The following is a 24,647-nucleotide window of genomic DNA, read 5'->3' as shown; positions in this document are numbered from 1 at the left end:
AATTCTCCTGTCTCAGCCTCCTGAGTAGCTGGGACTACTCAGCTGCCCCCATGCCAAGCTAATTTTTTTTGTATTTGTAGTAGAGGTAGGGTTTCACCACATTGGCCAGACTGGTGTCGAACTCTTGACCTCAAATAATCCACCCACCGCAGCCTCCGAAAGTGTTGGGATTACAGGCATGAGTCACCAGAATTAGCTCTTTCGAGCCTCATAACATCCCTAGAAGGTAAGGACTGCTTGTATCTCCATTTTCAGTTGAGGAACATGAGGTCGAAGGAGGCTAAGTGACCCTAGGGTACTGGAATTTGCGAATATTACACAGCCAGTGAGGGGCAGAAGACAGAATTTGAACTCAGACTGCTGGCTCTTAGGCATCACCATGCCTCTGTCCCTTATATCCTTTTATTACGTTGTCCTTGTTCTTGATTGTTAATTGACAGAACTGTGGAAGACATTTTATGAACATGGATAGATATTCCAGTTCATGGACAATGTAGTGTTCTTTCTTATGTTTTATGGTTCGTTGATATGAATTCAGTGTACTGTTTACCAGAGAAATTTTCTTATTTCCTGAAGACTCTAAAACCCACTTAATTCAACCCACCTTCTGAGGTCTTTTGCCTAGTTGACTTTTCAAATCTATAATAAAAGATTCCTTGTTTTGATTCCCTTTATTTCTCTTCATTGTGTAGGATAGAATGCCATTCCAACATGTTTGAGCTTACTCCGAGCAGATCAGTATGTGATAACATTTATGTGCTTTATTAATACTCAAAAGCATATGAGAAATGGAGAGTATGCACTTCTTGTCTGTGGTGAGGAAGGAAGGGTTGTAAATGGTGTGAGCATGAGCATGTATATTCGGTAGTATCATTAATATGTGATGTCAGACACACAGAAAATCTATTATTTATTTACTTTTTCAGTCAAATCAGATTCAGGATACTTAATAAATGGTGTTTAGGCTGTATTATAATAGTTTTGGGGAAAGGCATTATTTTTAAATCTTGCCATTATGACACAAATATTAGATTTGGTGTATATATGATTTATTTCAATTTTGTCATGGATTATAATTAAATAAGAATATATTTATGAAGAACAAGCTGTTGACATATTTTTAAAACTTCAGTTGCAGAGTTTAGGGTAGATTAATGCCTTTGCAATAAAACACACTCTTTTAAAGGGAGGAAAAGAATGACCAGAAACTACAAAGTGTTTACCAGTTGCAAAATTGATTAAGATTTCTTTATGTATATCATTGTTTGTCCCTTCCTTCAAATATATAGGGGAAGAAAAAGAAATGTAACTTTGGGGAATATAATACAACATAATTTCGTACCATTGAGCAAATTTATAAAAACTTATAAATTGCTTCAATTTATTAACTTTATCCTTCAGAGGGACTTTAAATAGCCTAGATTATTTCATAGAGTATAAGACCATGCTGATATTTTAGGATGGAGGGCACTGAACTACAGCATAGAACTGGAGCTTAATTCTAACTCTGCTTCTGATTACTTCCTAGCACTTAATACTTGCTTCAATTTCTTCAACTGGAAAATAAATTACTACCACAATATAATTTTAGCTTTTCTTTAAAATTAACGATGCTGGGGATAATATTGGATTGCATATTGGATATGCAATTTCTGATCCCTAGGGTACTAGAGGTGCCAATGTAGTGTGGGTAGAGTATTCTAGTTTTAAAGCAACTCAAATGACACAGAAATTAGTATTGTACTAATAATTTACATTACAGTGCTTCTCAAACCTTCACACCAGAGAGGAATCAGTGTGCCTATCTGAGTGATACTGGGCTAGCCTTATTTATAGTCAATCAGAAGCGTGAACATTTATTGATTTATTTGAAGTCTCCTGTTTTGTATTCTTCTTTGTGGTTGCATCAATTAGGATTATGTTTTAACACACATAATTGAAAAAAAAGTAAGTAGCTATACACAGTGGAAGTTTATTTTTGTGTCACATAAAGGAAGTTCTGAGATAAGCAGTCCAGGGTGATATGACAATGCTGAGAATCAGTAGGGACCCAGGCTCCTTCAACACTCTGCTTTACCGTCCCCTGTGCCACACTCAACCCCACAGTCAAGATGGCTGCTGTGTTCTAGCCATCAGATGGTGCATTTTTGTTACATCTCATTGGCCAGAACATTGACTAGTCATGTGTCCACACTTACCTTCAGCTAAGACTAGAAAATGTAGCCTTTAGCTGACTGCAGTATGCCCAGCTAAAAGTTGGAAGTTGTTACTAGGGAAGTGGAGGAAGTGTCTTCCACAATGACCTATCTGTGTTTGTTTTATTAGTTAAAAAAAAACCCGTAAACTTTATGAATTAAAATTAAAATTTCATCTTATGTCTTTATAGTATTAATTCTTTGTTATGCTTTGTTGTTTTTCCACTTTGAGAAATACTGATTTATATATGATTATTTAAATTCAATAAACATTGATATAAAATTATATGTGACCTGCTAATTAAAAGCAGCAATGTTTTGGATCAGTGGGTTTTTTAATCACTTTCATTGGTATGCAGAGATTTTACCCAACCTGAGCTCACATGGCGATTCTGCAGTTGCCCTGAGGACTTGAAGTGTATTAGGATCATTGATTCTCCTCTCCTCAGGTGCTAAATCTTTTGCAGTGGCTCCAGCTTGGAGATCTTTTCCTAGCATCTTATCTGCATGTTATCCTCCTGGAACGTTTTGCAAATAGCAGTTGTTAAAGAATTTTTCCACATTTGTATCTATTTAACCCATTTACACCGGAGGTTGCAATTTTTGGAATTTTTGCATGAGTGGAAAATCAGACCTTGGTGATGACTTGAGCAGTAGGACATAAATAACTCCCACATGCTAAGCATTCCAATAATGGAACACTAGCCTTAAGTGGGTGTGAGCTGTTTTTTAAAACCTCATATCTTCTGAAGCAGTCTATTACTACAACTAACAAATATATTAAAGTTAATTTGTCAATTTTTATTTAAAGTGTAATATATGTATTCTTATATTTTATGAGATACTTAGTCCAATATTATGACTATGATTCCCCATTCCTTAGAAAGAATTGTTTTCCTGGGGATGTTTCTGACTTTTGGTCATTGGTTTTTTATCTATTTTGTGGCATATTCAGTTTATTAGAATCAGTCTTCAGGTTACAGGAATCCAGAATGAACTCATAAATTCAGGGCTTTGTTAAAAAAACAACAACAAAAGAAAACAAAAAAACAAACAAACGAAAACCTTTCCACCTACTCTTTCACTGATATATTCCTTTCTTGCTTTTTCATACAAAGGTTTTGCTTCTGCAGGTATGCAAGTTTTTTTCCTATCCTGCAACACCTTTTTTTTTCCATAGAACATGTCATTTCCTTTGCCCAAAACGTCCTCTTTCATCCTGCCATTTCCTGTGTCTAATATAGACTTCCCTACCTGAAACTGGCCTTTTCAAAAACTCCTTACTTGATTGATCCTGGAAAGATCTGATCTCTACTTTACTTAGCATTCCTTCTTTACTTGTGTTCTCCAATTGCCTAATCTTAGACTCAGATTTTTAGAACTTGACAAAGTATTTGAGATCTTTGCCAGCATAAGTTTTCGTTGTAGCTGTTAATTTAGCAGGGAAAAATTACTTCCCCATTTTTTTCAATTTTCATTCTAGTGAGTAGTATCTCTTACCAAGTTTCCTGTGAAGTTACATAGTAAAATAAACTACACCAAGAAAATATGCAAAGAGTTTGACTTGAAAAGACTTGACAAATTACGATTGGCTCTTTCCATTTTTCCACAATTGGGAATACTTCAAGTACTTCAAGTGTTCTTTTCTAGGAATTATTACTTAAGCTTTTTTCTTTAGACATGTTTCTCTTTTATAAATATAGAAGTCTCACATCTCATTTTAATTTTATGTGAAATTTAAGGCAATTTCAAGATTAAAAGCAAGAACAAACTAGTTTTCCTTATATACACCACTTCTGCCCTCTTGCTGAAATACACTGATATGGGTTTTCCTCCTGCCCTCTCTGTTACAAACATATCTTAGATTCATACGCTGTTTAACATGCTCACTGTTAAGCATATGCAGAGAGTCTGTCATTCTCTGACACCCAGGATTAGAAGCACATTAATTTGTGGTACCCAGGACCTTAAGGTATCTTCCAAATGTCTTTTGAAGTAATCATCAATCCAAAATATACATGAAATACTGAAGTGTAACTTTATCCTAAATTATCATGTATAGCAATAACATTTTGGGAAAATGTGCATAGATTTCTGAAAAGATTTACAAATAAATTATTGAATAAACTCTTACAAGTTGTTGAATTTCTTATGGATTTGATTTAGCAAACAATGAAAATTAAATATAAGCTATCAGATGACTATTGAGTGTACACAAATTATGGGCAATACACTATTTGGATGCCTTGAAATTAAAGGAATTTATAGCCTGCAAAAAAAGATGATATATGTATACAAATAATTTTATCACATGTGCAAATATGAACAGAACCAAAGAAGCTATAAAGTACTGTCAAATAAGATAAATTCTTAAATTTGGCATAATTAGACATGAATTGATATAGTAAGTGGCATTTCAATTGACCTGGAAGGCTCTGTTGAAGGTAGCATTTGAGCTGAGCTTGAAGGACTTGTTGAATTTCAGTAGATGGAAGTACTTCTAACAAACGGAATCAGAGTGAACAAAGTCATCAGAGTGGTCAGGGTTGGGATAAGTTAAGGGAATGTAGAACAGTGTAGTGTTGGTCAGAGTAGGAAGTTAGAAACAGAAGGACCTTGGATGTCAGCTGGTAGTTGGACCAATGAAAATTTCAAGATTTTTCTCATGGATATTTTTTTTTTTTTAGTAGCTAGTGTAGAGAACTTGAGCATTGGCATTGAATGGAGAGTATTTTAATAGGACTTTTAAACTAAACTGGTTGGCATTGGGAAGTGAACTTTTATGAGAGGGACTAGGAGTTAAGATAAAAAGAAACTGGTGAGAAAGTACATTTTGTGCTGCTTATTCGAAGATATACTTCTTACAGACTTCTCTGTGAGCATAGTGATAAATTGTATTAATGGAAAGAAGTCATGGTATTGAAGGATTAGAAGAGCACATAAATCCAAATTTTAGTTTCACAGAATTGGCTCTATGGAATATAATGAGATGAAAGAGTGCTCTTGGCAGGGCAGCTGCTTTAGAGGAGACTGAGGGTCGTAGCAACCCCAAATAGCTCTGTTTGATAACTGATGTTTATTCTAACGTTGGAGTCTTTGCTGGGTCCAATTAGGATTTTTATCTTATTCTGTTCTTATTGTTTATGCAGGCAGATAATAAGATTTATTTTTAAATTGTTTTTATATGAGGTAGTACATGGGAGAGTACACAGTCTAGCAGTCACTGTACCATGGCTCTACATGTTTCTGCCCAAGGTACAAAAGCTTTCCCTGAGATGACCAAGTCACTCATCCCAGGATTAATGCACCATTGCCCATACCCTTCTGGATCATTGACTTTGTTGCAAACGAGTTTACTTCCTGAATAGTTGTAGAAATAGATTATGAAACGTGGGGAGTGAGATGGAGGAGAAGGGGTGATCAGTTCCTAGTTTTCTAGTCTATATAGTCACTTACCCCATAAAAGTTAAAAGACTTCTCTTTCCTTGAACATATATGCTGTTCATGCTCATAAGATAGAAACACTAGAGCTAATGGAAATATCAATGAGGTCATAGTCATAGGATATGACCTTATTGCATATTGTGGTCTTTATCTAGCTTTATACATACTACATTAGGCATTTGAGAGACGCTGACTCAAGTATACTTTGATATTGTCATTGACCTGGAAGAATCTACTTGAGTGTTTTACCCTGGAAATTATGTGAACTTGACCTGTTTTAGCCAAGTCCTGCACTTACTGTTTCTCTATACAGATGTATAATTTAGAGATGCTAAATATCAATATTACATTAGAAAAAGAGAAATTTTCATTAAGAATGGATTCTTTAGTTGCCAATGAATTTTTGGCATAATTTAACTGATTATAAATGTGTTTCTAATTGGTTTGGAAGTGTTGGTGTGCAACCTTTAATTGCCTAACACTAAACTGTTCCTTTAGAAATTCAACTCTGAAATCAAGATAAAACTGGGTTATAACTTACAGAGATTTAATGTAAGTGCATTTTTGGAAAGTTTATTATTTATTTTCAGGCTCTTTATTTCCCCAGTCTTCAGTTAGGAAATAGGGCAGAGGCAGTATTAATGTGCTGTTAATAAAGCTCATGAATCTGAAATGGACTATGAACTTCTGAGGAGGAAACTATATCTTGCTTTCTTATATTCCTGGCACCTGGTGCCTGGCACATAGAAGGTGACCGGTAAAAGTTTGTTAACTGATATTGAATTATGGATTAAATGAATATGCATGCAGGTTAAACAAGATCTGCACTGCTCTCTGTCTTTGTTGCTAGTATCAGTGGACTTCAAAAGGGAATATAGCTACCAGAATTATTTTGGAAATATACTCAATAAGTATTACATTTTCTTTGTTGAAGTGTTGTTGAGGACCATAGGTTATTGGATTAGAAGTAGGTTATTTGCTATTATTGGGCCTCAACTTTATCCACTCTCATATTTTCTTAGAAGAGATAACTTAATGGGTTTAAAGTCACAAAGTAGGTATTCAGTTATGTTCTATTCTCCCTGATCTTTATGAGAAAAAAAAATGTTAGGGACCTCATGTAGATCTCTTAGTGCTGTTTTTCAGATCCATTTATGACTCTTGAGAAAGAAACCAAATGAAGATGCATTGAGACATTTCAGTCCCTAGAGCTGTAAAATCTACCCTGGTGACTTTTAAGCAACCATCTATTATACCTACAGGTGAAGAATTCAGACAGAATAGCAGGAACTACTTTTCCGTGCTCTATACTGTCTGGGGAATCAGCTAGAACATTTGAGAGCTAGAGGCTGGAATCATCCTCAGGCTTGTTCATTCTCATGTTTGGCAGTTAAGATTAGCTGTTGGCTGAGACCTTAGTTGAGCTATTAGCTGTAACACCTACTCTTGTCTTCATGTTGCTTTCTTTACTGATATAGCATGGTGGTTGGAAAGGAAGGGTGAGTGTTGCAAGAGAGAGAAGTAGGTGTCAAGTGTATCTTTTGTTATGATCTAATCTAAGAAGTCACATAGGATTATTTCTTCTGTAATCAATTGAACAGAGAAGTTGTGAGTCAACCAAGGCTTAGCTGCCCAAGTTTATACAGTGTGGACATAGCACCTCTTGATGGGGACATTCTGAAAGCACATGTGGGACTGGAAATACTACTTTAGCTGTTCATGGGAACATACAGTCTGACACATAATATAATTCCTATGTCTTTTTCTATGGCTTTATAATTTTCAAGTATGACTAATAATTTATGTTTCCCTACGTTGTTTTTACCAAATAGACCACTTACCAATTCCCAGTATCTAGGTTTTTTGTTTGTTTGTTTGTTTGTTTGAAGTAACTTGCAGCTCATTATGTTATTCAGATGCTGAAATTGATGGAGGGAAGTTTAAATTTAAAAATAAAAATTAATCTATTATCTAGATTTTTCCACAATAAACTTTTATTTATTTAGTTTGCATCATCCAGATTCCTGGGATATTTGTTTTTGTTTGTTTTGTGTGTTTTTTCTCTAAAACAGTTTATTTGGAAATAGCAAGGGTCTGCAATGCTGGATATGCATGCTGTTGCAGACCATGGATGCATCTGAGGGGTCTGAAGTAAGGGGAAGCTTTTAAAGACAAAAGGAAGTCCACATAAGTTGTTTTGAAACAAAGGTTATTGATTCCAGGGGCTTATTCTAGGTGGTGGCATTTGTTACTTGATGGTAATGCTTGTTGATAGTAAACCATGTTTCTCATGTGGAATTGTTAAATTGAAAGCTGTATTCTTTTTATTTAATTTTTCTTTTGTAATATAACAATCCCCCAATACATTATTTTTAAAACAATATTAAGTCTACAGGAAATTTGCAAACTCAGTTCAAAGTTCTTTTTCAGCAGAACCATCTGACAATAAGATTTCTATATGATTCCCTGTCACTCTCCAAAATATTGATATACATTTTGTGCACTTGAGGACATTTTTCTACATAATCGCAATACAAACCATCAAAATAAGGAAATGAACAATGATATATTACTACCATCTAAGTCTTACACCTCAATGAAATTTTGTAAGATCCCCTAATAATGTCCTTAATAAGGAAAGGATCCAGTTCAGAATTATCTGTGGCTTTTATTTGCTATGTGTCTTTAGGCTCCTTCTTCTTGAACATTTATTCAGTGTTTCTTTGATTCTCATTATTGTGATGTTGTTGAAGGATATCGGCCTGTTGTATAGAATGTCCCTCAATTTGGGTTTATCATATGTTCCTCGTAGTTGGATTCAGGTTATGCATCCTTACAGGAATATCACAGAAGGGATGCTATATTCTGCATATGGCATCTGATTAGCTGGTACATGATTTTGATTTGCTTCGTTATTGATGATGTCCACTTTGATCATTTGATTAAGGCGTTGCATACAAGACTTCTTCACTGTCACATTACTGATTTTATCTTGGTAATCAGAATTGGAAGCTATGTAAATATTTCTCATCAATCTCTGTCTTTATGGCGTAATACTGATTATCATGAAAAAAATGGTTGTTTTCTTTTTGCTTTTTTTTTTTCTGGAAAGAAGGAAGGCAGACAGATTAGCTAGCAAGTCTACCTTTCTTTTGTTTATGTAGGTCACATAATTTAGTAGCTAAGCTTGATTTTTAAAAGGAGACATTTCTTTAAAGTGCTCAATAGTTTGTTTTAATTTCTAGGGAAAAGACAGTGTTATGTATCCAATTAACTGAACAGCAAAATAAAGCAGTGTACTTATTGTTTATCCTTTCAAAGATTTAGATTACTGTTAGCTTTCTTGATTTATTAAAAGAAATAAGTGTTGAGCATCTACTACATCTCACACCTAGGAGAACAAAAGTCTTGTGCATAAACTCACATGCTACAAGAAGTGTGGTAGGTGCCCTGTTGAAAGAACAGGTCACACAGGGGAGAACAATAGAGGAGATACTTTGTTGCGATCTTGGTAAATAATTCTGATGTGCTGGGGCAGGGGAAGTTTCAGGTACCCAATGGCAGGCTGCATTTGGGGGAATGAAGAGTAGATAAAATATTGGTACCTGATGAGTGTGAGGCCAGGTTTCAATACTTTGTCTGCTCTTCATTTTCCCATATCTACTTACTTTAGGTATGGCCTCATTAAAAAATATAAACTCTCTGAAGACAGAACATTTGTTTATTTATGTTTTGATATGTCCCAAGTGTCAGATATGGCACATAGCAGCTGGTCATGGCTATCAAATAATCATTTATCAAATAGTGACCCAGCAAATTAGGTGGGTTTCCGAGTCCATTCATCAGTTTTCTTTTGTAACATAAGAAAGATTTAGATGTCATTTCTGTAGTGATTTTTTTTTTTTTCTGGTGAGAGTTTCACCTCCGTTTATTATTTGTGTCTTTTTTATTCTATCTCATGGTTACTTTCCATATCTCCTCAGTACCTTGCCATCATCATATCCTCAGGATGTCCCTGCTGCTTGTGTTCAGCTCCTTGAAGGTCTTAAGAACCTTGAAAATTTAGCTTTTCAAAGTCAACTCAGGGTTTCAAATTTTGCTTACTTATTTTAATTGTAACTGTACTGGCAAAATTAATCAAGCTCACAATGAAGAAAAACCGATACTGCAGAATCTCAGTGGAAATGAATACACCCTTCTGGTTGCTTATTTCATTCTCCTGAATTTTCACTGTGTTAAAGGGATCTTTTGAGATTTAAAAAATAGAACCATTGCCTTGACATTGATCTTTATCACTTTTGTAGGATAATTGTAGTTTATACCCTTCTAGATGATCTGGGAAATCATTTGAGTTTTCTGAAAAACTGAAAGCTAGATTTGATGCTGCATGTAAACACTTTTTGTACTACTTCTTATTTATGTATTTTAAACAGCTTTATTCTGAAAAATCTAAAACATAGTGAACAAATATAACTGAGAAAAAAATCTTGTTGCAGAATGAACTTTTTTTCCTTTTCTCAATGTGTTTATCATTTCAGTCCATAATCTGTGTATTACTTATCAGATATCATGGCCAGGGAAAAGAACAGCATAATTTTTAGTTGACAAAGCACTTTTATATATTTAATCTCATTTAATCTCTGCAGTGTCCTTGTAAAGTATCGTAAGTATTTTTAGAGATGAGGAAGCTGGGCCTCAGAGAGAATAGGTGGCATAATTAAGATCATACAGCAAATTGTGGAATTGGGGTTTGAAGCAAGCCTCTTGCCAAACAAATCAGAAAAAACAATGATTGGTGCATTTTTATTTTGAATGGTGACCTTTATATTGTAAGTGCTTTTTGTTTTGTTTTGTTTAATAAGTCTTGGTTACCTATATTAGCAGTAGTCAGAGATCACATTTGATATCCCAAGATTTTTTTAAAAAGCATTTTATATCAAAATGTTCACTATCATTTTACCTACTAAATTTAGCAGAATGAAATTCTTTGCAACCCACCTGACTAAAGCAGAACATTCTTTATATCAGAAACATTAAATGGGAAAAGAGGCCTATTGATGTTGGTGTTGAGAATAAGAAAAGGAACTCCAACACCCACCCCCCCTCATCTCCCATTATCATCTCTGTGTAGGATTCTCTCACAGTCCAGGCATTCTTTTCCTCAGAATGGATGGGGCCAACAAAGGATGCAGTGTTATAGGTTTCTCCACTGTGCTGGCCCCTTCTCAAGGCTCCCATTCTTGGGGGAGAGAAAGGAGTGGGTTTGGGTTGCAGGCTGGTATCAGGAGAGATCTGGAGTGCAAACATGACAGCCTAGTGTGTCCCCACACCTCAGACCTGTTATCCTCTCTAGAGGTCTGAAAGACTCTGATGTCCTCATAATCCAGGATAGCAAGGATGGAGGTGGGCTTGCACCATTCAACTTGTAATTATTCTTGCATTGTTTCTGAAGCTCATTTTTAAGAAGCTACTTATGATTTTCTTGCATTGGGATATGTTTTACATTGACCACAATGAGTAAAAAATTTTTGTTTATTTTTGGATAGGGGGATGAGTGTGTGTATATATATATATACACACACACACACACACACATATATATATAATATATATATATTTTTTTGGGGGGGGAGGCGGCAGAGTCTGGTTCTGTTGCCCAGGCTGGAGTGCAGTGGCCAGATTTCAGTTCACTGCAAACTCCGCCTCCCGGGTTTACGCCATTCTCCTGCCTCAGCCTCCCGAGTAGCTGGGACTACAGGCGCCTGCCACCTCGCCTGGCTAGTTTTTTGTATTTTTTAGTAGAGACGGGGTTTCACCGTATTAGCCAGAATGGTTTCGATCTCCTGACCTCGTGATCCGCCCGTCTCGGCCTCCCAAAGTGCTGGGATTACAGAGTATATTTTTAAGAAGGCATTACCCAATGATTGTCTTCTCTAAAAGTTTCAAGATCTTGCTTTCCACTTCTTTGAATATTTTTTCACCATCTTCCATTCTTTGATGTCCCTAATATCAAAACATTACCTGAAAATAATGAAAATTTTATATTTTGGGAGTAGTTGCTCCCCGAGTCTCACTCTGGTACATTGCTTAGCTTCTATTCTGCCCCGTCTCCAGCCTCACAGAGCTAGGCTGTTTTACCGGCTTATGCTGGACAGCACCACATGGAGGGACATGGGAGGACAACACACCCCTCACTGCTTCATTCTTCCTCTGGTCCAGTCAAGGCATTTGGTATATAATTACTCTAGGATAAGAAATCTGGCAATACTAGAAACAAATCAGTGTCTATCCAGATCATGATCATTAAAATAAATGCAAATACTTAACATATAGCATCTGATTATGGGGAATAGAATGTATATTAATCCATATTTCCTTATTATGCTAACTTTTCCCATAAAAGACTTAAAACAGATGACTTAATCCTACAAGAAGATAAAATGATTATTTTTATTGTGAGGTTGTCTTTTCAAAAACATAGACTTTATAGCTAAGTATAGGTAGACATCTGTTACTCAAGTTGCATAGGAATGGAATTATTCATTCTAATGTAGCGAGGAGAGCGCCTGTGAGTGTTGCTGATTTCCGGTTCAGTATTTGGTCCCTTATTGTGATCATTTTCTTTTCAATTTGAAAATGTCACTTTTTCCCCTTGGTGTAGGTTCCCCTGTACCCATATAGGTAGTCGGGGTTTGGGCATGTAAGCAGGTTGAGCCCAGACATTGCTCCTTTCCTGTCCTGCCATCTAGTGGAGAAACGTGCATGCAGTGCTGGCCTACTGTAAAAGACGATGCAATTTCTAAATTCCTGTATTGAGTGAAATGGAAGGCTTATTCTGTACCTTATACACAAATATTCATAACTTAAGAAGTAGTGGTACTGGTAGTAAATGACCATTGATGAGTTAACAAAAAAGATGAGTCCCTAAAAAATATACTAAGTATAAGAGTAACTAACAGAATCCCCAAAATGAAAAGTAATAAAATCTAACATTCCAAATATAAAAATGTAAAATAAAATTCTTGGCACTGCCACAGAGATGGATAGATCATTGGAACAGAATAGAATTCAGAAACAGACTATGAGGGTGGCATTTCAAATAATTGAGATGATGAGATATTAAATAACTAATGTTGAGAAGACTGGCTAACAATTTGGTTAAAAATAAAGATGGATGTCATTGTTATTCTTTCCTTCAAAATAAATGCTCATTGTTTAAAAGATTAAAACGTTAAAGAAATTATACTGTAAAATTATGAAAAGAAAATATGGACCATTTAAAAGATAATCTTGAAGTGGAAAAGGCTTGCTAATAACAGTAAACCCAGAGGCCATTTAAGAAAAGACATCCTTCCAGCAAACAAACAAAAACAGTTACAAGAAAATTACAAAACAATAGTACTTAAAGGGTAAATTCTAGGTTCTATTCCTTAAAATGAATTAAATATTAATGAAATATTACATATCGACAGAGCACTATATAGACAATATGAAAACAATTTGAATTTGTTTCTCTGATTAGTCATGTGAAACAAAGGTTCTTTTAATGTTTATACCATTTAGTTTTCTTCTGTGAATTGGGTGCTTTCTGGTTTTTTGGTGTTTGTGGTTTTATTCCCCCTATTTTATTTTAGTATTAGTCCTTTATTATGTGTATTGTAAATATTTCTGTCAGACTATTAAGTATTTTGTTGATTTTTAAAATGTCTTTTTAAAATTATAAACCAATTTAACTTATAATCCCTCTTTGACTGCTACTAGAGGAGGGATAGAACCTCGTATTTTTTTCTTCAATCGATAGCTGATTGTCTCTGTCATCATGTTCCATTGTCCCCATTTATTCAGGTTTCCTTCCTTCTTTGTCCTTTAGTAAAGTTTTCATGTTTTCTTCATGTATATTTGGTATATTTCTGTTAGGTTTATTCTTAGGTCTTTATGGATTTTGTTGCTATTATAAAAGAATTCTTTAGTCCAGTTTTAAAATTTGGTATTTGACCAGGAGCAGAAGTTATTTGACCAGAAACAGAAGTACTTTTACTTCTAAAAATGTTACATTTCTGGAGTTAGGATTTATATGTGTGTGTGTGTGTGTGTGTGTGTGTGTGTTGAACACATTTACCATGAAGTTTGTTTTCTAAGAGCTGTTATTAAATAAATTTGCCTTTTATAACTGAGTCTTAAATTCCAAAATTCCATATATATGGCTAAGATATCCTGAGGCCTCCCAACCCACCGGAAGATATCAGTATACTTTTCGTGAAGTTCCAATTTCAAAGTTTTGCCGTGAGCAGCAAATTTAAAATCGCTTCCACATCTGGCTCTTGCATTTGTTCATGACTCCAGAATCACCTGCTTGCCAACTGAATCCAAAACCCAACCCCTTCAATGTTCTCATAGAGCATCCATCACACCAAATGTTCTGTGAATTTAGGCTGAAGATTAGAAATCATGGGGAGGGGTTACATCGAGGGACAGTAAGGCATCCACTTGCTCACTGTCTCTGTTCTGGCCTTTTTCCTCCAACTCAGGAAATAGGAGTTTGCATGTCACCTTGGTTCCCACTCTTTCTTCTAAGCCAAGTGGAATATTGTCTTCTAAAAGTATTGAGTTTTTTTTCCTGAAGGAAACATGATGAATATAAATTTTTCTACTATTTTACATATCAGTAAAGGCTTATATTTGGTACTTACATATACTGTATGTATTCATACGATTTTACTGTGTAGCATTTATATTGATTTTAAGTACATCTAGCTTAGGACTGTACATAAAACTTTAAATCATTCTGCTCTTGTTTATTACTTTCAATCTAAGGATAACACTGTTAAATTTTCAGCATCTTACATATTCTTGGTAAATGTAACAGAATATAAAAGTTTTAATTCAAAATTGATATAGTCTGTATTTCTTTTATATACATATGTTCTTTGACTTACAGTGGGGTTCTGTCCAGATATCATAAGTTGAAAATATTTTAAGTCAAAATGTGTTTAATACACCTAACATACCGACGTCATAGCCTAGCCTACGTTAAATGTGCTCAGAACACTTCCATTAGCCTACACTTGGACAAAATCATCTGCCAAGACAGTACACAGTTGTGTGTTGGCCATTTACCCTCATGATTGCGTTACTAAGAGCTACAGCTCACTGTCACTGTTCAGGCATATGACCAGCCTTAGAAAAGATCAAAATTCAAAATTTGAAGTACAGTCTCTACTGAAGGAGTATAGCTTTCACAGTATCATAAAGTCAAGGATTATCTGTATTTATAAATAGAGCTTCCTGGAAAATACAATGTTTTGGTAAGATTTTCTTCCCTACCAAATAATTGTAGACTATTTTACTCATTCAGTAGCTAGAAGGATGTACCTCCTTTCTGTCATCACTCTGGGTCATGCAGTGACATTATTCGCTAATTTTTTGGGGACATAAAATGTGGTCAATCACTTGCTGAGTACAATAGAGAATACAAATTTCTTTAGGTGATAAAATGAATAGAAAAGGGAAAGGAAGGAAAACTTAGGCTTAATGTTCCATTAAATAATTAATTAAGCTGTGCAGTGATGCCATTGTGACGATGCTTTTTTTTTTTGAGACAGAATCTCACTCTGTCGCTCAGGCTGGAGTGCAGTGGCACAATCTTGGCTCACTGCAAGCTCCACCTCCCTGGTTCTCCTGCCTTAGCCGCCCGAGTAGCTGGGACTACAGGCATCCGCCACCATGCCCAGCTATTTTTTGTTTGTTTGTTTGTTTGTTTTTATTTTTAGTAGAGATGGGGTTTCACCGTGTTAGCCAGGATTGTCTCCATCTCCTGACCTCATGATGTGCCTGCCTTGGCCTCCCAAAGTGCTGGGATTACAGACGTGAGCCACCATGCCTGGCCGTGATGATACTTCTTATTGTGCAGTACTCCTTAGCTACAAATAAGGTTATGCTACAAAGTGGTGCGAAATGCAGAAGCATGGCTGACACAACCATGGCAATAACTCATTCTTCCTGAGTGAGAGACCTGCGGGGTCTATGATGTATAACTGTGGCAGCTCACTCTGCACATTATGAACACAGAATGGGTCAGGCTTCTGCTTTCGTGACTTCATTATGGCATAGGACTCATCAATAGACAGCAAGTGTATCATTCTTACAATGGAATTAATGTGTTCCTCAACGAGCCCTGGCTCTATTAGTTTTCCTATGGGAAACTAAAGCTGGGTGTCTTTGGCAAGGATTTATTCAAAGGGATGACATCATTAAAAACAAGCTTGTGCCTTTTTATTGTATAATAAAATGAAGTAAGGGTGGTATTTCTTAAAATGAACTGATTTGATTTTCAATGCAAATCAATCATACTGGCAGAAATTTGTAAACGATGCATTAACAAATTTTTGCCAGTATGATTGATTTTTCATATGTTTAATCCACATCTTTTGCTTGTGTCTGCATACAGATTTTTTTCTGACCATGTATCATCATTTCCAATTTTTGCCCTTTTTCTGAGACTTTAAGCCTTTAGCTACTTATTTTTTAAATTATTTTTGTTGTGGTTTATATGTCCTCATTTCAGTTAGCATTATCAGATGAAATGTTGTAAACAAAAGCAGTTATTTAGAAGAAAATATATCCTTTACTTTCTAATTGTTTAAGAAAATTACTTTAAAAGTTTCTTTTTTTAACTGGGCTGTTAATAACACCAATTACAAACTAGATTGGTCTTCGTAAAACTTACTGCCGTGTTTTGATTTACAGGATCTCCAAAGATGGGTAAATGGTGCTAATGAACATGGCTTTGTCTTGGTGTCTTTTGGAGCTGGTGTCAAGTATCTCTCAGAAGACATTGCTAACAAACTTGCAGGAGCTCTGGGGAGATTGCCTCAAAAAGTGATTTGGAGGTAAGGTAATAATGTAGATTGTTTCTTTGTTATTGACATTCAATATCTCCTTGTTTAGCCCACAGGTCCCAGTAAAGCACAGCACATTGTTTCTCTGGCAAGATTAGCAAGATGCCCTTGACTTTCATTTTGTTTCTTAGCATATTGAAATTTAGGAATTAATTCATAAGGCTCTATGATGGATAAAGAAACCTCTCACCTATAGGACAGAAAGAAGATATTATTCAGAATGACTTTTCCGTGTGTCAGATGAATATTTATGTTTCCCTCAGAGTTCCACCCTCGTTTACTCTTTTATTATTTATTATGATTTTAAAAGTTAGTTTTAATTGCATGCCTTTTTATATACTCCTTCAAATCAGTTTTGAAATGAGGAAGAAAATGATGGATTAACAAATACCTAAAATACCATGGACTCTTTTTGGCTCCCACTTTGTCTCCTTTACATATATTTTTGATTTATTTTATTTAACAAACTTGACCTTTAAAAACACAATCACTTACCATTTAACACAGTTTAAGACAGAACCATAGATTGACCACAGCTTCTTTTGGAAGGCATTGCCAACACATGACTGTCTTTGGAATTTCCAACCCAATATTGAAAACTCAGACACGAACACTGTATTTAGCATGTATTTATTGAGCACATACTACCACTGTTGAACTCTAGGGATACAACATTGGTCCCATAGTTACTACCATGAGTAGAAGAAAGTGCCCCTTAAGCCATTGCAATTAGGCTTTTAATAATAGAGATTTTCCCTTTATAACAAATGAGTAAGGGTTAGCTCCCCCTGCTGAGCTATGCAGTGACATTTATTTTATTCTAACTGTTCAGGACTTTTCCCTTCACATCTGGTCCCATTGGGTTTCCTCTATTAGGCTTAACCCCAGAAAGTACTTCTGCTTCATTTAGGACAGTTTATGTCTACTCCGTTCAGACTCTTTTGTCACCCTCTTAGTTGTTAAGCATATTTATGTTTTATCTTTTAACATAAGGCAGAAAACACTCTAATTATGTGCTTTGCCTCACAAAACTTTTATTTCTGGTGAAGCTAAAGAAGAGAACGTTCTGATTTCTTTCAACACTTGTGCCTTCCCTAGGCTTGGGTTGTTAAGGATTAGGGATATGGACTGCCATAGCAGTGGCAGCCCTCCCTGCCCCTTCTTGTTCCAGCTTCTGACTGTTTGTGGGGAATGACTTCTAGTGTAGGTTTATTTGGTTGTTTTTTTGTTTCCCTATCTCTATATGTGTATAGGTATGAGGAGCCAATGGAAAATAGATCTCTATGTAAGCAAATTATTTCTTGTTTTTCCTCCATCCAGTAAAAGTTTTTTAAAAGAAACGTAATCAAATATTTGTTGTTACCAAAGCATGGTTTCATTCTTAAGAATATCAACAAAAGATCATCAAACATTTATTTTAAATCTCATACTTTAATCAGAGAGCACATACTATGAGTAAGGTTTGATTTTTAAAAGATTAATTTTCTGGTGTACATTTTAGGTTTTCAGGACCCAAACCAAAGAATCTAGGAAACAACACTAAACTCATAGAATGGTTACCACAGAATGACCTGCTTGGTAAGTAAATGATTTGTGGTTACTTACTTGGCTGTTAGGTTTTAATTACATAAACGTGATTTTTTTTTTTTTACTTGAGAGGTTCATACGGTATGTGTGTAGTAAATGTTAGAGTTTTATGTTTTTTATCCAGTATTTCAAGTCTTAAATTTGAGGTCAAAATTTTAAATCTTTATTTACTAGAAAAGAGTGTGTAAAATGTAAACATTTGGGCATCTATATTAAAATTTTTAGACCAGTCTCCAATTTTAATTATCTGGAAATTATGTACTTAATAAACTATATAAATTAGTAGTGAATAAGATTATACCTAATTAGAGTAATCAGGTGAAAGTACAACAGTTAAAACAATAAGAATGTAGATTTAGGTTACAGATTTATTACAGATGGTCTGAGAACCAAGAGAAATTAGAAGTTATTCATTTGTCTGAAACCAAAAAGAAGTGGAAGACAAGAGGAACAGTCAATTTATTTTAACTTTAATTAGATTATCTGCTCTGTTTAGTCCTAAATCACTGGGTAGTTTTGAAGAACTTTATATTATTTAATCTTGGGGATTCTGATTCTCAAAATTAAAATAGTAATTATTATATGCATGTCTTTTAAGTGTGTTTGAATCTAGATAATTTAACTCTGTGTTCAATAAGCACAGATAATAATAATGCAAATTTTTATTCATTAAATTTTTAGAAAAAGCTAATGCCGTAGTATCCTTGAATATATTATTGATTACAAAAATTATAAAAATGGGATTGATTTTGAAAATATTGACCATTTTTTCCATAATACACCTAACGTTATGTAAAAGTGGCTTTAATTTTAACTTATACTTTTAAGACATCGAAACTATATTTTAATACAGCTATAGTGATTCTCCTAAAAAGCAGCAAATTAAATTGTATAACCAAAAACCAGTAAAGAATTTTATTTATGTATATAATTTCTTTTCATTTAGCTTATTATAATACTATTCTATAAATGCTAAAACTGAAGAAAAAAGAATACAAGGCAATTTACCTTTCTTGATACTTGTATTTTTTTATTTTTAAGTCTTTAATGGCTTTACTATTATGACTTAGATTCCTTAGAAGATAAGAAAGAAGCAGGAAATTTAAATAAGATAACCTGGCTATCAGCTACCTCAGTGCGACAGTGTGACACTGTTATGTATGAACATCTAAACTTTTATTGTGTGTGGATTTTATGTTTTTTTTTTTTTTTTTTTTTTTTTTTTTTTTTTTTTTTTGGACCGTGAGGCTCTACTACAAGGTCCATGCCTGAACACCCTCCTCAAGTCCATAGCCGCTCTAGGCTTCTCAATGTCAGCTCTCTTTTTCAAGATTAGTATCTTTTTTAACAATAGGTACGATCCTTGTAAGTCCTCTAATAGCTTCTAACTATGATCAAAAGATTCTTACAGGATGAGAAGTAGGAACTAAATCAATGTCTTTCCCCTCCCCTCGTAGCCAGCTCTTCCTCTTTACACAGCAGCTCAGCTTTATTTTTTACTGTTGGGCTTGGTGGTTGGTTTTGTTCAAAGAGAGGGGTCTTTGCTAAAAATAAAGATTGAAATCCACTTCTAGGGCAGATCCTTTAGTTGGACCTAAGAGTCAGAGAAGCCACCTGTGGGTAAGGGCTATAGACACTGACTAACCAGTTCCACTGGACTTCAGGATGGAAGAACTCCAGGAGCACCATTGAGACCATGGTTCCCACATACAGTAATTTTGTACCTGGCACATGTATATTTTAAAAGATCAACATTTCAGCTAGGTATAATTTCTTTCTGGCCAATAACATATATCCTAGGTACAATGTTTTTTGTTTTGTTTTGTTTTGTTTTTACAACTCTTATGCCAAACTTTTGATCTCTTTTATGGAAATGTAGGCCATTTACCAGGAGAACAAATCTAAGTTTTGAATTTCCACATTAATTTTGACAAATTATCTCTTTTATTCCTATAACAACTAGACGTTATGTGATGTCTCATGTCTTACAAATGATTATAAACGTTTATCTCTACATGATTGAGCACATAAATGTAAAATTAAACCCTAAAATTGTGAAATACTAATGCTGATAGAACTTGAATGTTGTAAATAGTGATTATAACATTTCTTTTTGGAGAAGCACACAAACTCTTCATTGACTTCTGGAATCCAGCCTTTCTTTACATTTGTTTAAAAAAGTGTTTTTGACTTTAACGTTGATAAACATTTGAGTAGCCAGAAAGTAGATGTCTACGTTTTCACTCTGGTATTTGGCATTTCTTGCTTTCATTGGCTTCCTAATAATTATTGGCCATTTAAATATGTTAGTCATGCAGTGTTTGTGTTAAAAATAGTAATGTACATTTCAACTACCTAAAAATGGCTTTTAATTGATGTATCAAAATCTGACAATTATGTATGTAACAAATATGTTAATTGGTGTAGAACAGGAATCAGTGAAATTACACTTTAGGAATCCTTTATCTGAAATGCATGTTTACTGTGGTGTCAATTTTAATACATTTCTGGGAAAATCTCTTCTGTAGAGTAAATACTGTTGTAAGTTGTTTTCTTTTTCATCTTTCTTCAGGGCATTCAAAGATTAAAGCCTTCCTGAGCCATGGTGGCTTGAACAGTATTTTTGAAACTATGTATCATGGTGTGCCTGTAGTGGGAATTCCACTCTTTGGAGACCATTATGATACTATGACTAGAGTACAGGCAAAAGGAATGGGAATATTACTAGAATGGAAGACAGTTACTGAAAAAGAGCTGTATGAAGCACTGGTGAAGGTTATCAATAATCCCAGGTAAGGTTTTGAGAGGTGACAACGTGCTAGCAGCCCTCACTCGCTCTGGGCACCTCTTGGGCCTCGGTGTCTGCTCTGGCTGAAGCACTCTAGGAGCCCTTAAGCCCTCTGCTGTGCTGTGGAGGCCCCTCTCTGGGGCTGGCCAAGGCAGGAGCGGACTCCCTCTGCTCGCGGGGAGGTGTGGAGGGAGAGGTGCGGGCAGGAGCCCGGGCTGCACAGGGCGCTCCCGGGGCTGGCCCCAGGCTCCGCAGCCAGGCCTGCTGGGCTTGATCCGGAGATGAGCTCCCTCTGGGCTGCCGGAGTACCCGCAATGTCCCGCAGCGAGTGCCAGTGAGAAGTCAAGCCGTCTGGGCTTCTGGGTCAGGTGGGGACTTAGGAGAACTTTCCTGTCTAGCCAAAGGATTGTAAACGCACCAGTCAGGACTCTTTGTCTAGCTAAAGGTTTTTAAACGCATCAATCAGCCCCCTGTTGAAACGGACCAATCAGCTCTCTGTAAAGTCGACCAATCAACAGGATGTGGGCGGAATCAGATAAGGGAATAAAAGCAGGCTGCCCAAGCCAACTGCAGCAACCCGCTTGGGTCCATTTGCTGTGTGTGTAAGGTCTGTTCTTTAGCTCTTCACACTAAATCTTGCTGCTGCTCACTCTTTGGGTCCGCGCCACCTTTATGAGCTGTAACACTCACCGGGAAGGTTTGCAGCTTCGCCCCTGAAGCCAGCGAGACCACGAACACACAGGGAGGGACGAACAGCTCTGGACGAGAGGAACGAACAACTCCGGACGCGCCACCTTTGTGAACTGTAACACTCGCCGCAAAGGTCTGCAGCTTCACTCCTGAGGCCAGGGAGACCACGAACCCACCGGAAGGAATGAACAACTCCAGACGTGCTGCCTTTAAAGAGCTGTAACACCGAGAAGGTCTGCAGCTTACTCCTGAAGTCAGCGAGACCACAAATCCACCAGAAGGAAGACTCTGGACACATCTGAACATCCAAAGGAACAAACTTCGGACACACCATGTTTAAGAACTGTAACACTCACAGCGAGGGTCCATGGCTTCTTTCTTGAAGTCGGCGAGACCAAGAACCCACCAATTCCGGACACAGTTTCAATTAACATTAAAGCTGATGAATGTACACACCACAGCATATTGTCAGTAGCCAATTATTTTCAATAGATTGTCAATAAATTATGAAGTTATGGAAATATCCTTTAGATTCCTGTGATAATGCTTTATGCATGTTTTCTATAATTTAGAAAATAAAAACAGCAGTCATTTGACCAGCCATGTTGACACCAGATAATATTCTACCAGGATCTTCCAAACTGAGGGAGAAACTGCAATGTGAACAATCTTTGGATATCTACATTGTGTCAAATGTTATGTGCTTATTTCATTTTCATATTTATAACAGCTGTGTATCACAGTTTTTATTATCCACATTATATAGGCAAGGCACTTGATATTCAGAGAACTTAAGTAATTTGGCTTACAACAGCAATCATAGTCGAAATTAGAAGCCAGGACTGTCTGATTACCAAGACAGTGCTCTTTGTACTGCATGGTAAGCCTGGTGTTGCTGGGTTTCCCTAGCACTGAGTATTAAAGAAATGTGGAGATTTATTTACACAGGTAAATGATGAAGCAGAATCTTTATGTTTGCTTTTAAATTCTTGATAGGTCCTGAGTTAAGTTAGTTCACAAATGAGTCTCAAAGGGTGAAGAATTGGCCTGTGTAGTTTTAAAACAAAGTAGCAGTTTTCTTCATTTGTAGACATGATGTTTAATTTATCTTGCATTTCCGATAGCATTAAAGATTAGAAGAGTATAAGCTTTTTCTTTTTATGCCCAGGGGATATGGCTTAACATTGGCTTGAGAAACACTGCCACATTCTAAGGAACGACCAATAATAAGAAAAATTATTTCATGTAAAAGGATTATGCTTGCATATAAAATGCCGAATTCAACTGAAGTTCATTATACTGCCTTTATGTGAGCTCAGAGGTGACCTTCATACTCTGGACTCTGAAAGGATCCAGTGCTGGATACAGCTCTGCCATTGGAAGCAATGTGTTCCATAACTAGGGTTGCCTAAGTAGATCCTTTCTTCTGTTATCTATGGTTTTTCTTTAAAGGCGTGCTTTTCAAAACATGATATTCTTTCATGTGTATATATATATGCACACACATATACATCACATATGTATCATATGTGTGTGTGTGTGTGTGTGTATACATGTAGCCTTTCAGGAAAGTTTGTAAAATACAGCCCTGAGTAGAATTATGGGGAAACAGTTGCAGAACTGCTGAGATTGGGTCGGATAAAAAGGAAAGAGCAAAAATCTAGGTTTTTCACAGGTAGTTAGTCCAGCTGTGTTTTGTGAGGCATGAACCAAGCTGAATCAGAGCAAGAACAGGTTACGATCTTAGGTCACATGGCGGTTCCAGCTATAGAATATTGGAGAGATGTAAGTGCTTGATTTAAGCATTATTCTATGCCATGAATAAATTTATATCATTCCCAAAAGTATGCATATCAGATAATGAGTTAATCTTACGTAACTTGAAAACCTTAAATATTTAACCGAAAGGATTTTGTACATAGAAAGATGTCTTAGTCAATGTAAAAATGCCAGTGATTTGTGTAGCATGTCCTTTGCTAAAAGTCATTATATAAACTGAAGTCATTTGTCTGTCTTTGTTTCAAATGTGATAATATTCCACATTTAACAGGTGATAATTATTGAAAATATTAGTTTGCCTCACTAATATTGTGTCCGAGATATTCTAGTTTAAACCAAGTAACTAATACTGTAAAAGAAGATTCCTTTTATGAAGCCAGCATTATCCTGTACCAAAACTGGAAAGACACAACAACAACAACAACAAAAAGAAAACTTCAGGCCAATATCTCTGATGAACATCAATGTGAAAATCTTCAATAAAATCCTGGCAAACTGAATCCAACAGCACGAGGCGGGCAGATCATGAGGTCAGGAGATCAAGACCATCCTGGCTAACATGGTGAAACCCCCGTCTCTACTAAAAATACAAAAAATTAACTGGGTGTGGTGGTGGGCGCCTGTAGTCCCAGCTACTCAGGAGGCTGAGGCAGGAGAATGGCGTGAACCTGGGAGGCAGAGCTTGCGGTGAGCTGAGATTACACCACTGCACTCCAGCATGGGCGACAGAGCAAGACTCCGTCTTCAAAAAAAAAAGCTTATCCACTATGATCAAGTTGGCTTTATCCCTGGGATGCAAGGCTGGTTCAACATATATAAATCTATAAAGGTAATCTATCACATAACCAGAACCAAAGACAAAAAACCACATGAATATCTCAATAGACACAGAAAAGCCTTTGATAAAATTCAGTACCCCTTCATGTAAAAAACTCTTAATAAACTAGGTATTGATGGAACTTATCTCAAAATAATAAGAGGTATTTATGACAGATCTACAGCCAATATCATACTGAATGGGCAAAAGCTGGAAGCATTCCCTTTGGAAACCAGCACAAGACAAAGATGCCCTCTGTCACCACTCCTATTCAACATAGTTTTGGAAATTCTGGCCAAGGCAATCAAGCAAGAGAAAGAAATAGGGAGGATTCAAATAGGAAGAGAGGAAGTCAAATTGTCTCTGTTTGCAGATGACATGATTTTATATTTAGAAAACCCCATCGTCTCAGCCCCCAAATTTATTGAACTGAAAGGAACTTCAGCAAA

General features: G+C 35.9%; 1 protein-coding gene across 1 annotated transcript in view; it reads left to right on the top strand.

The window, feature by feature from the left end:
• The window catches only part of UGT8 (UDP glycosyltransferase 8), a 109,133-nt gene that overhangs the window by 75,322 nt on the left and 9,164 nt on the right, over nucleotides 1-24,647 (top strand). Inside the window, exons 3-5 of the mRNA XM_011999458.1 lie at nucleotides 16,386-16,528; nucleotides 18,039-18,115; nucleotides 20,697-20,916. Of these exons, the coding sequence (XP_011854848.1) occupies nucleotides 16,386-16,528; nucleotides 18,039-18,115; nucleotides 20,697-20,916 (440 nt within the window). The remainder of the gene's footprint in view (nucleotides 1-16,385; nucleotides 16,529-18,038; nucleotides 18,116-20,696; nucleotides 20,917-24,647) is intronic.

The sequence above is a fragment of the Mandrillus leucophaeus genome, unplaced genomic scaffold (assembly GCF_000951045.1).
Source record: "Mandrillus leucophaeus isolate KB7577 unplaced genomic scaffold, Mleu.le_1.0 Scaffold594, whole genome shotgun sequence".
NCBI lineage: Eukaryota > Metazoa > Chordata > Mammalia > Primates > Cercopithecidae > Mandrillus > Mandrillus leucophaeus.
The sequence above is the reverse complement of the archived record's forward strand: the minus strand, read 5'-3'. Positions and strand labels throughout refer to the sequence as shown.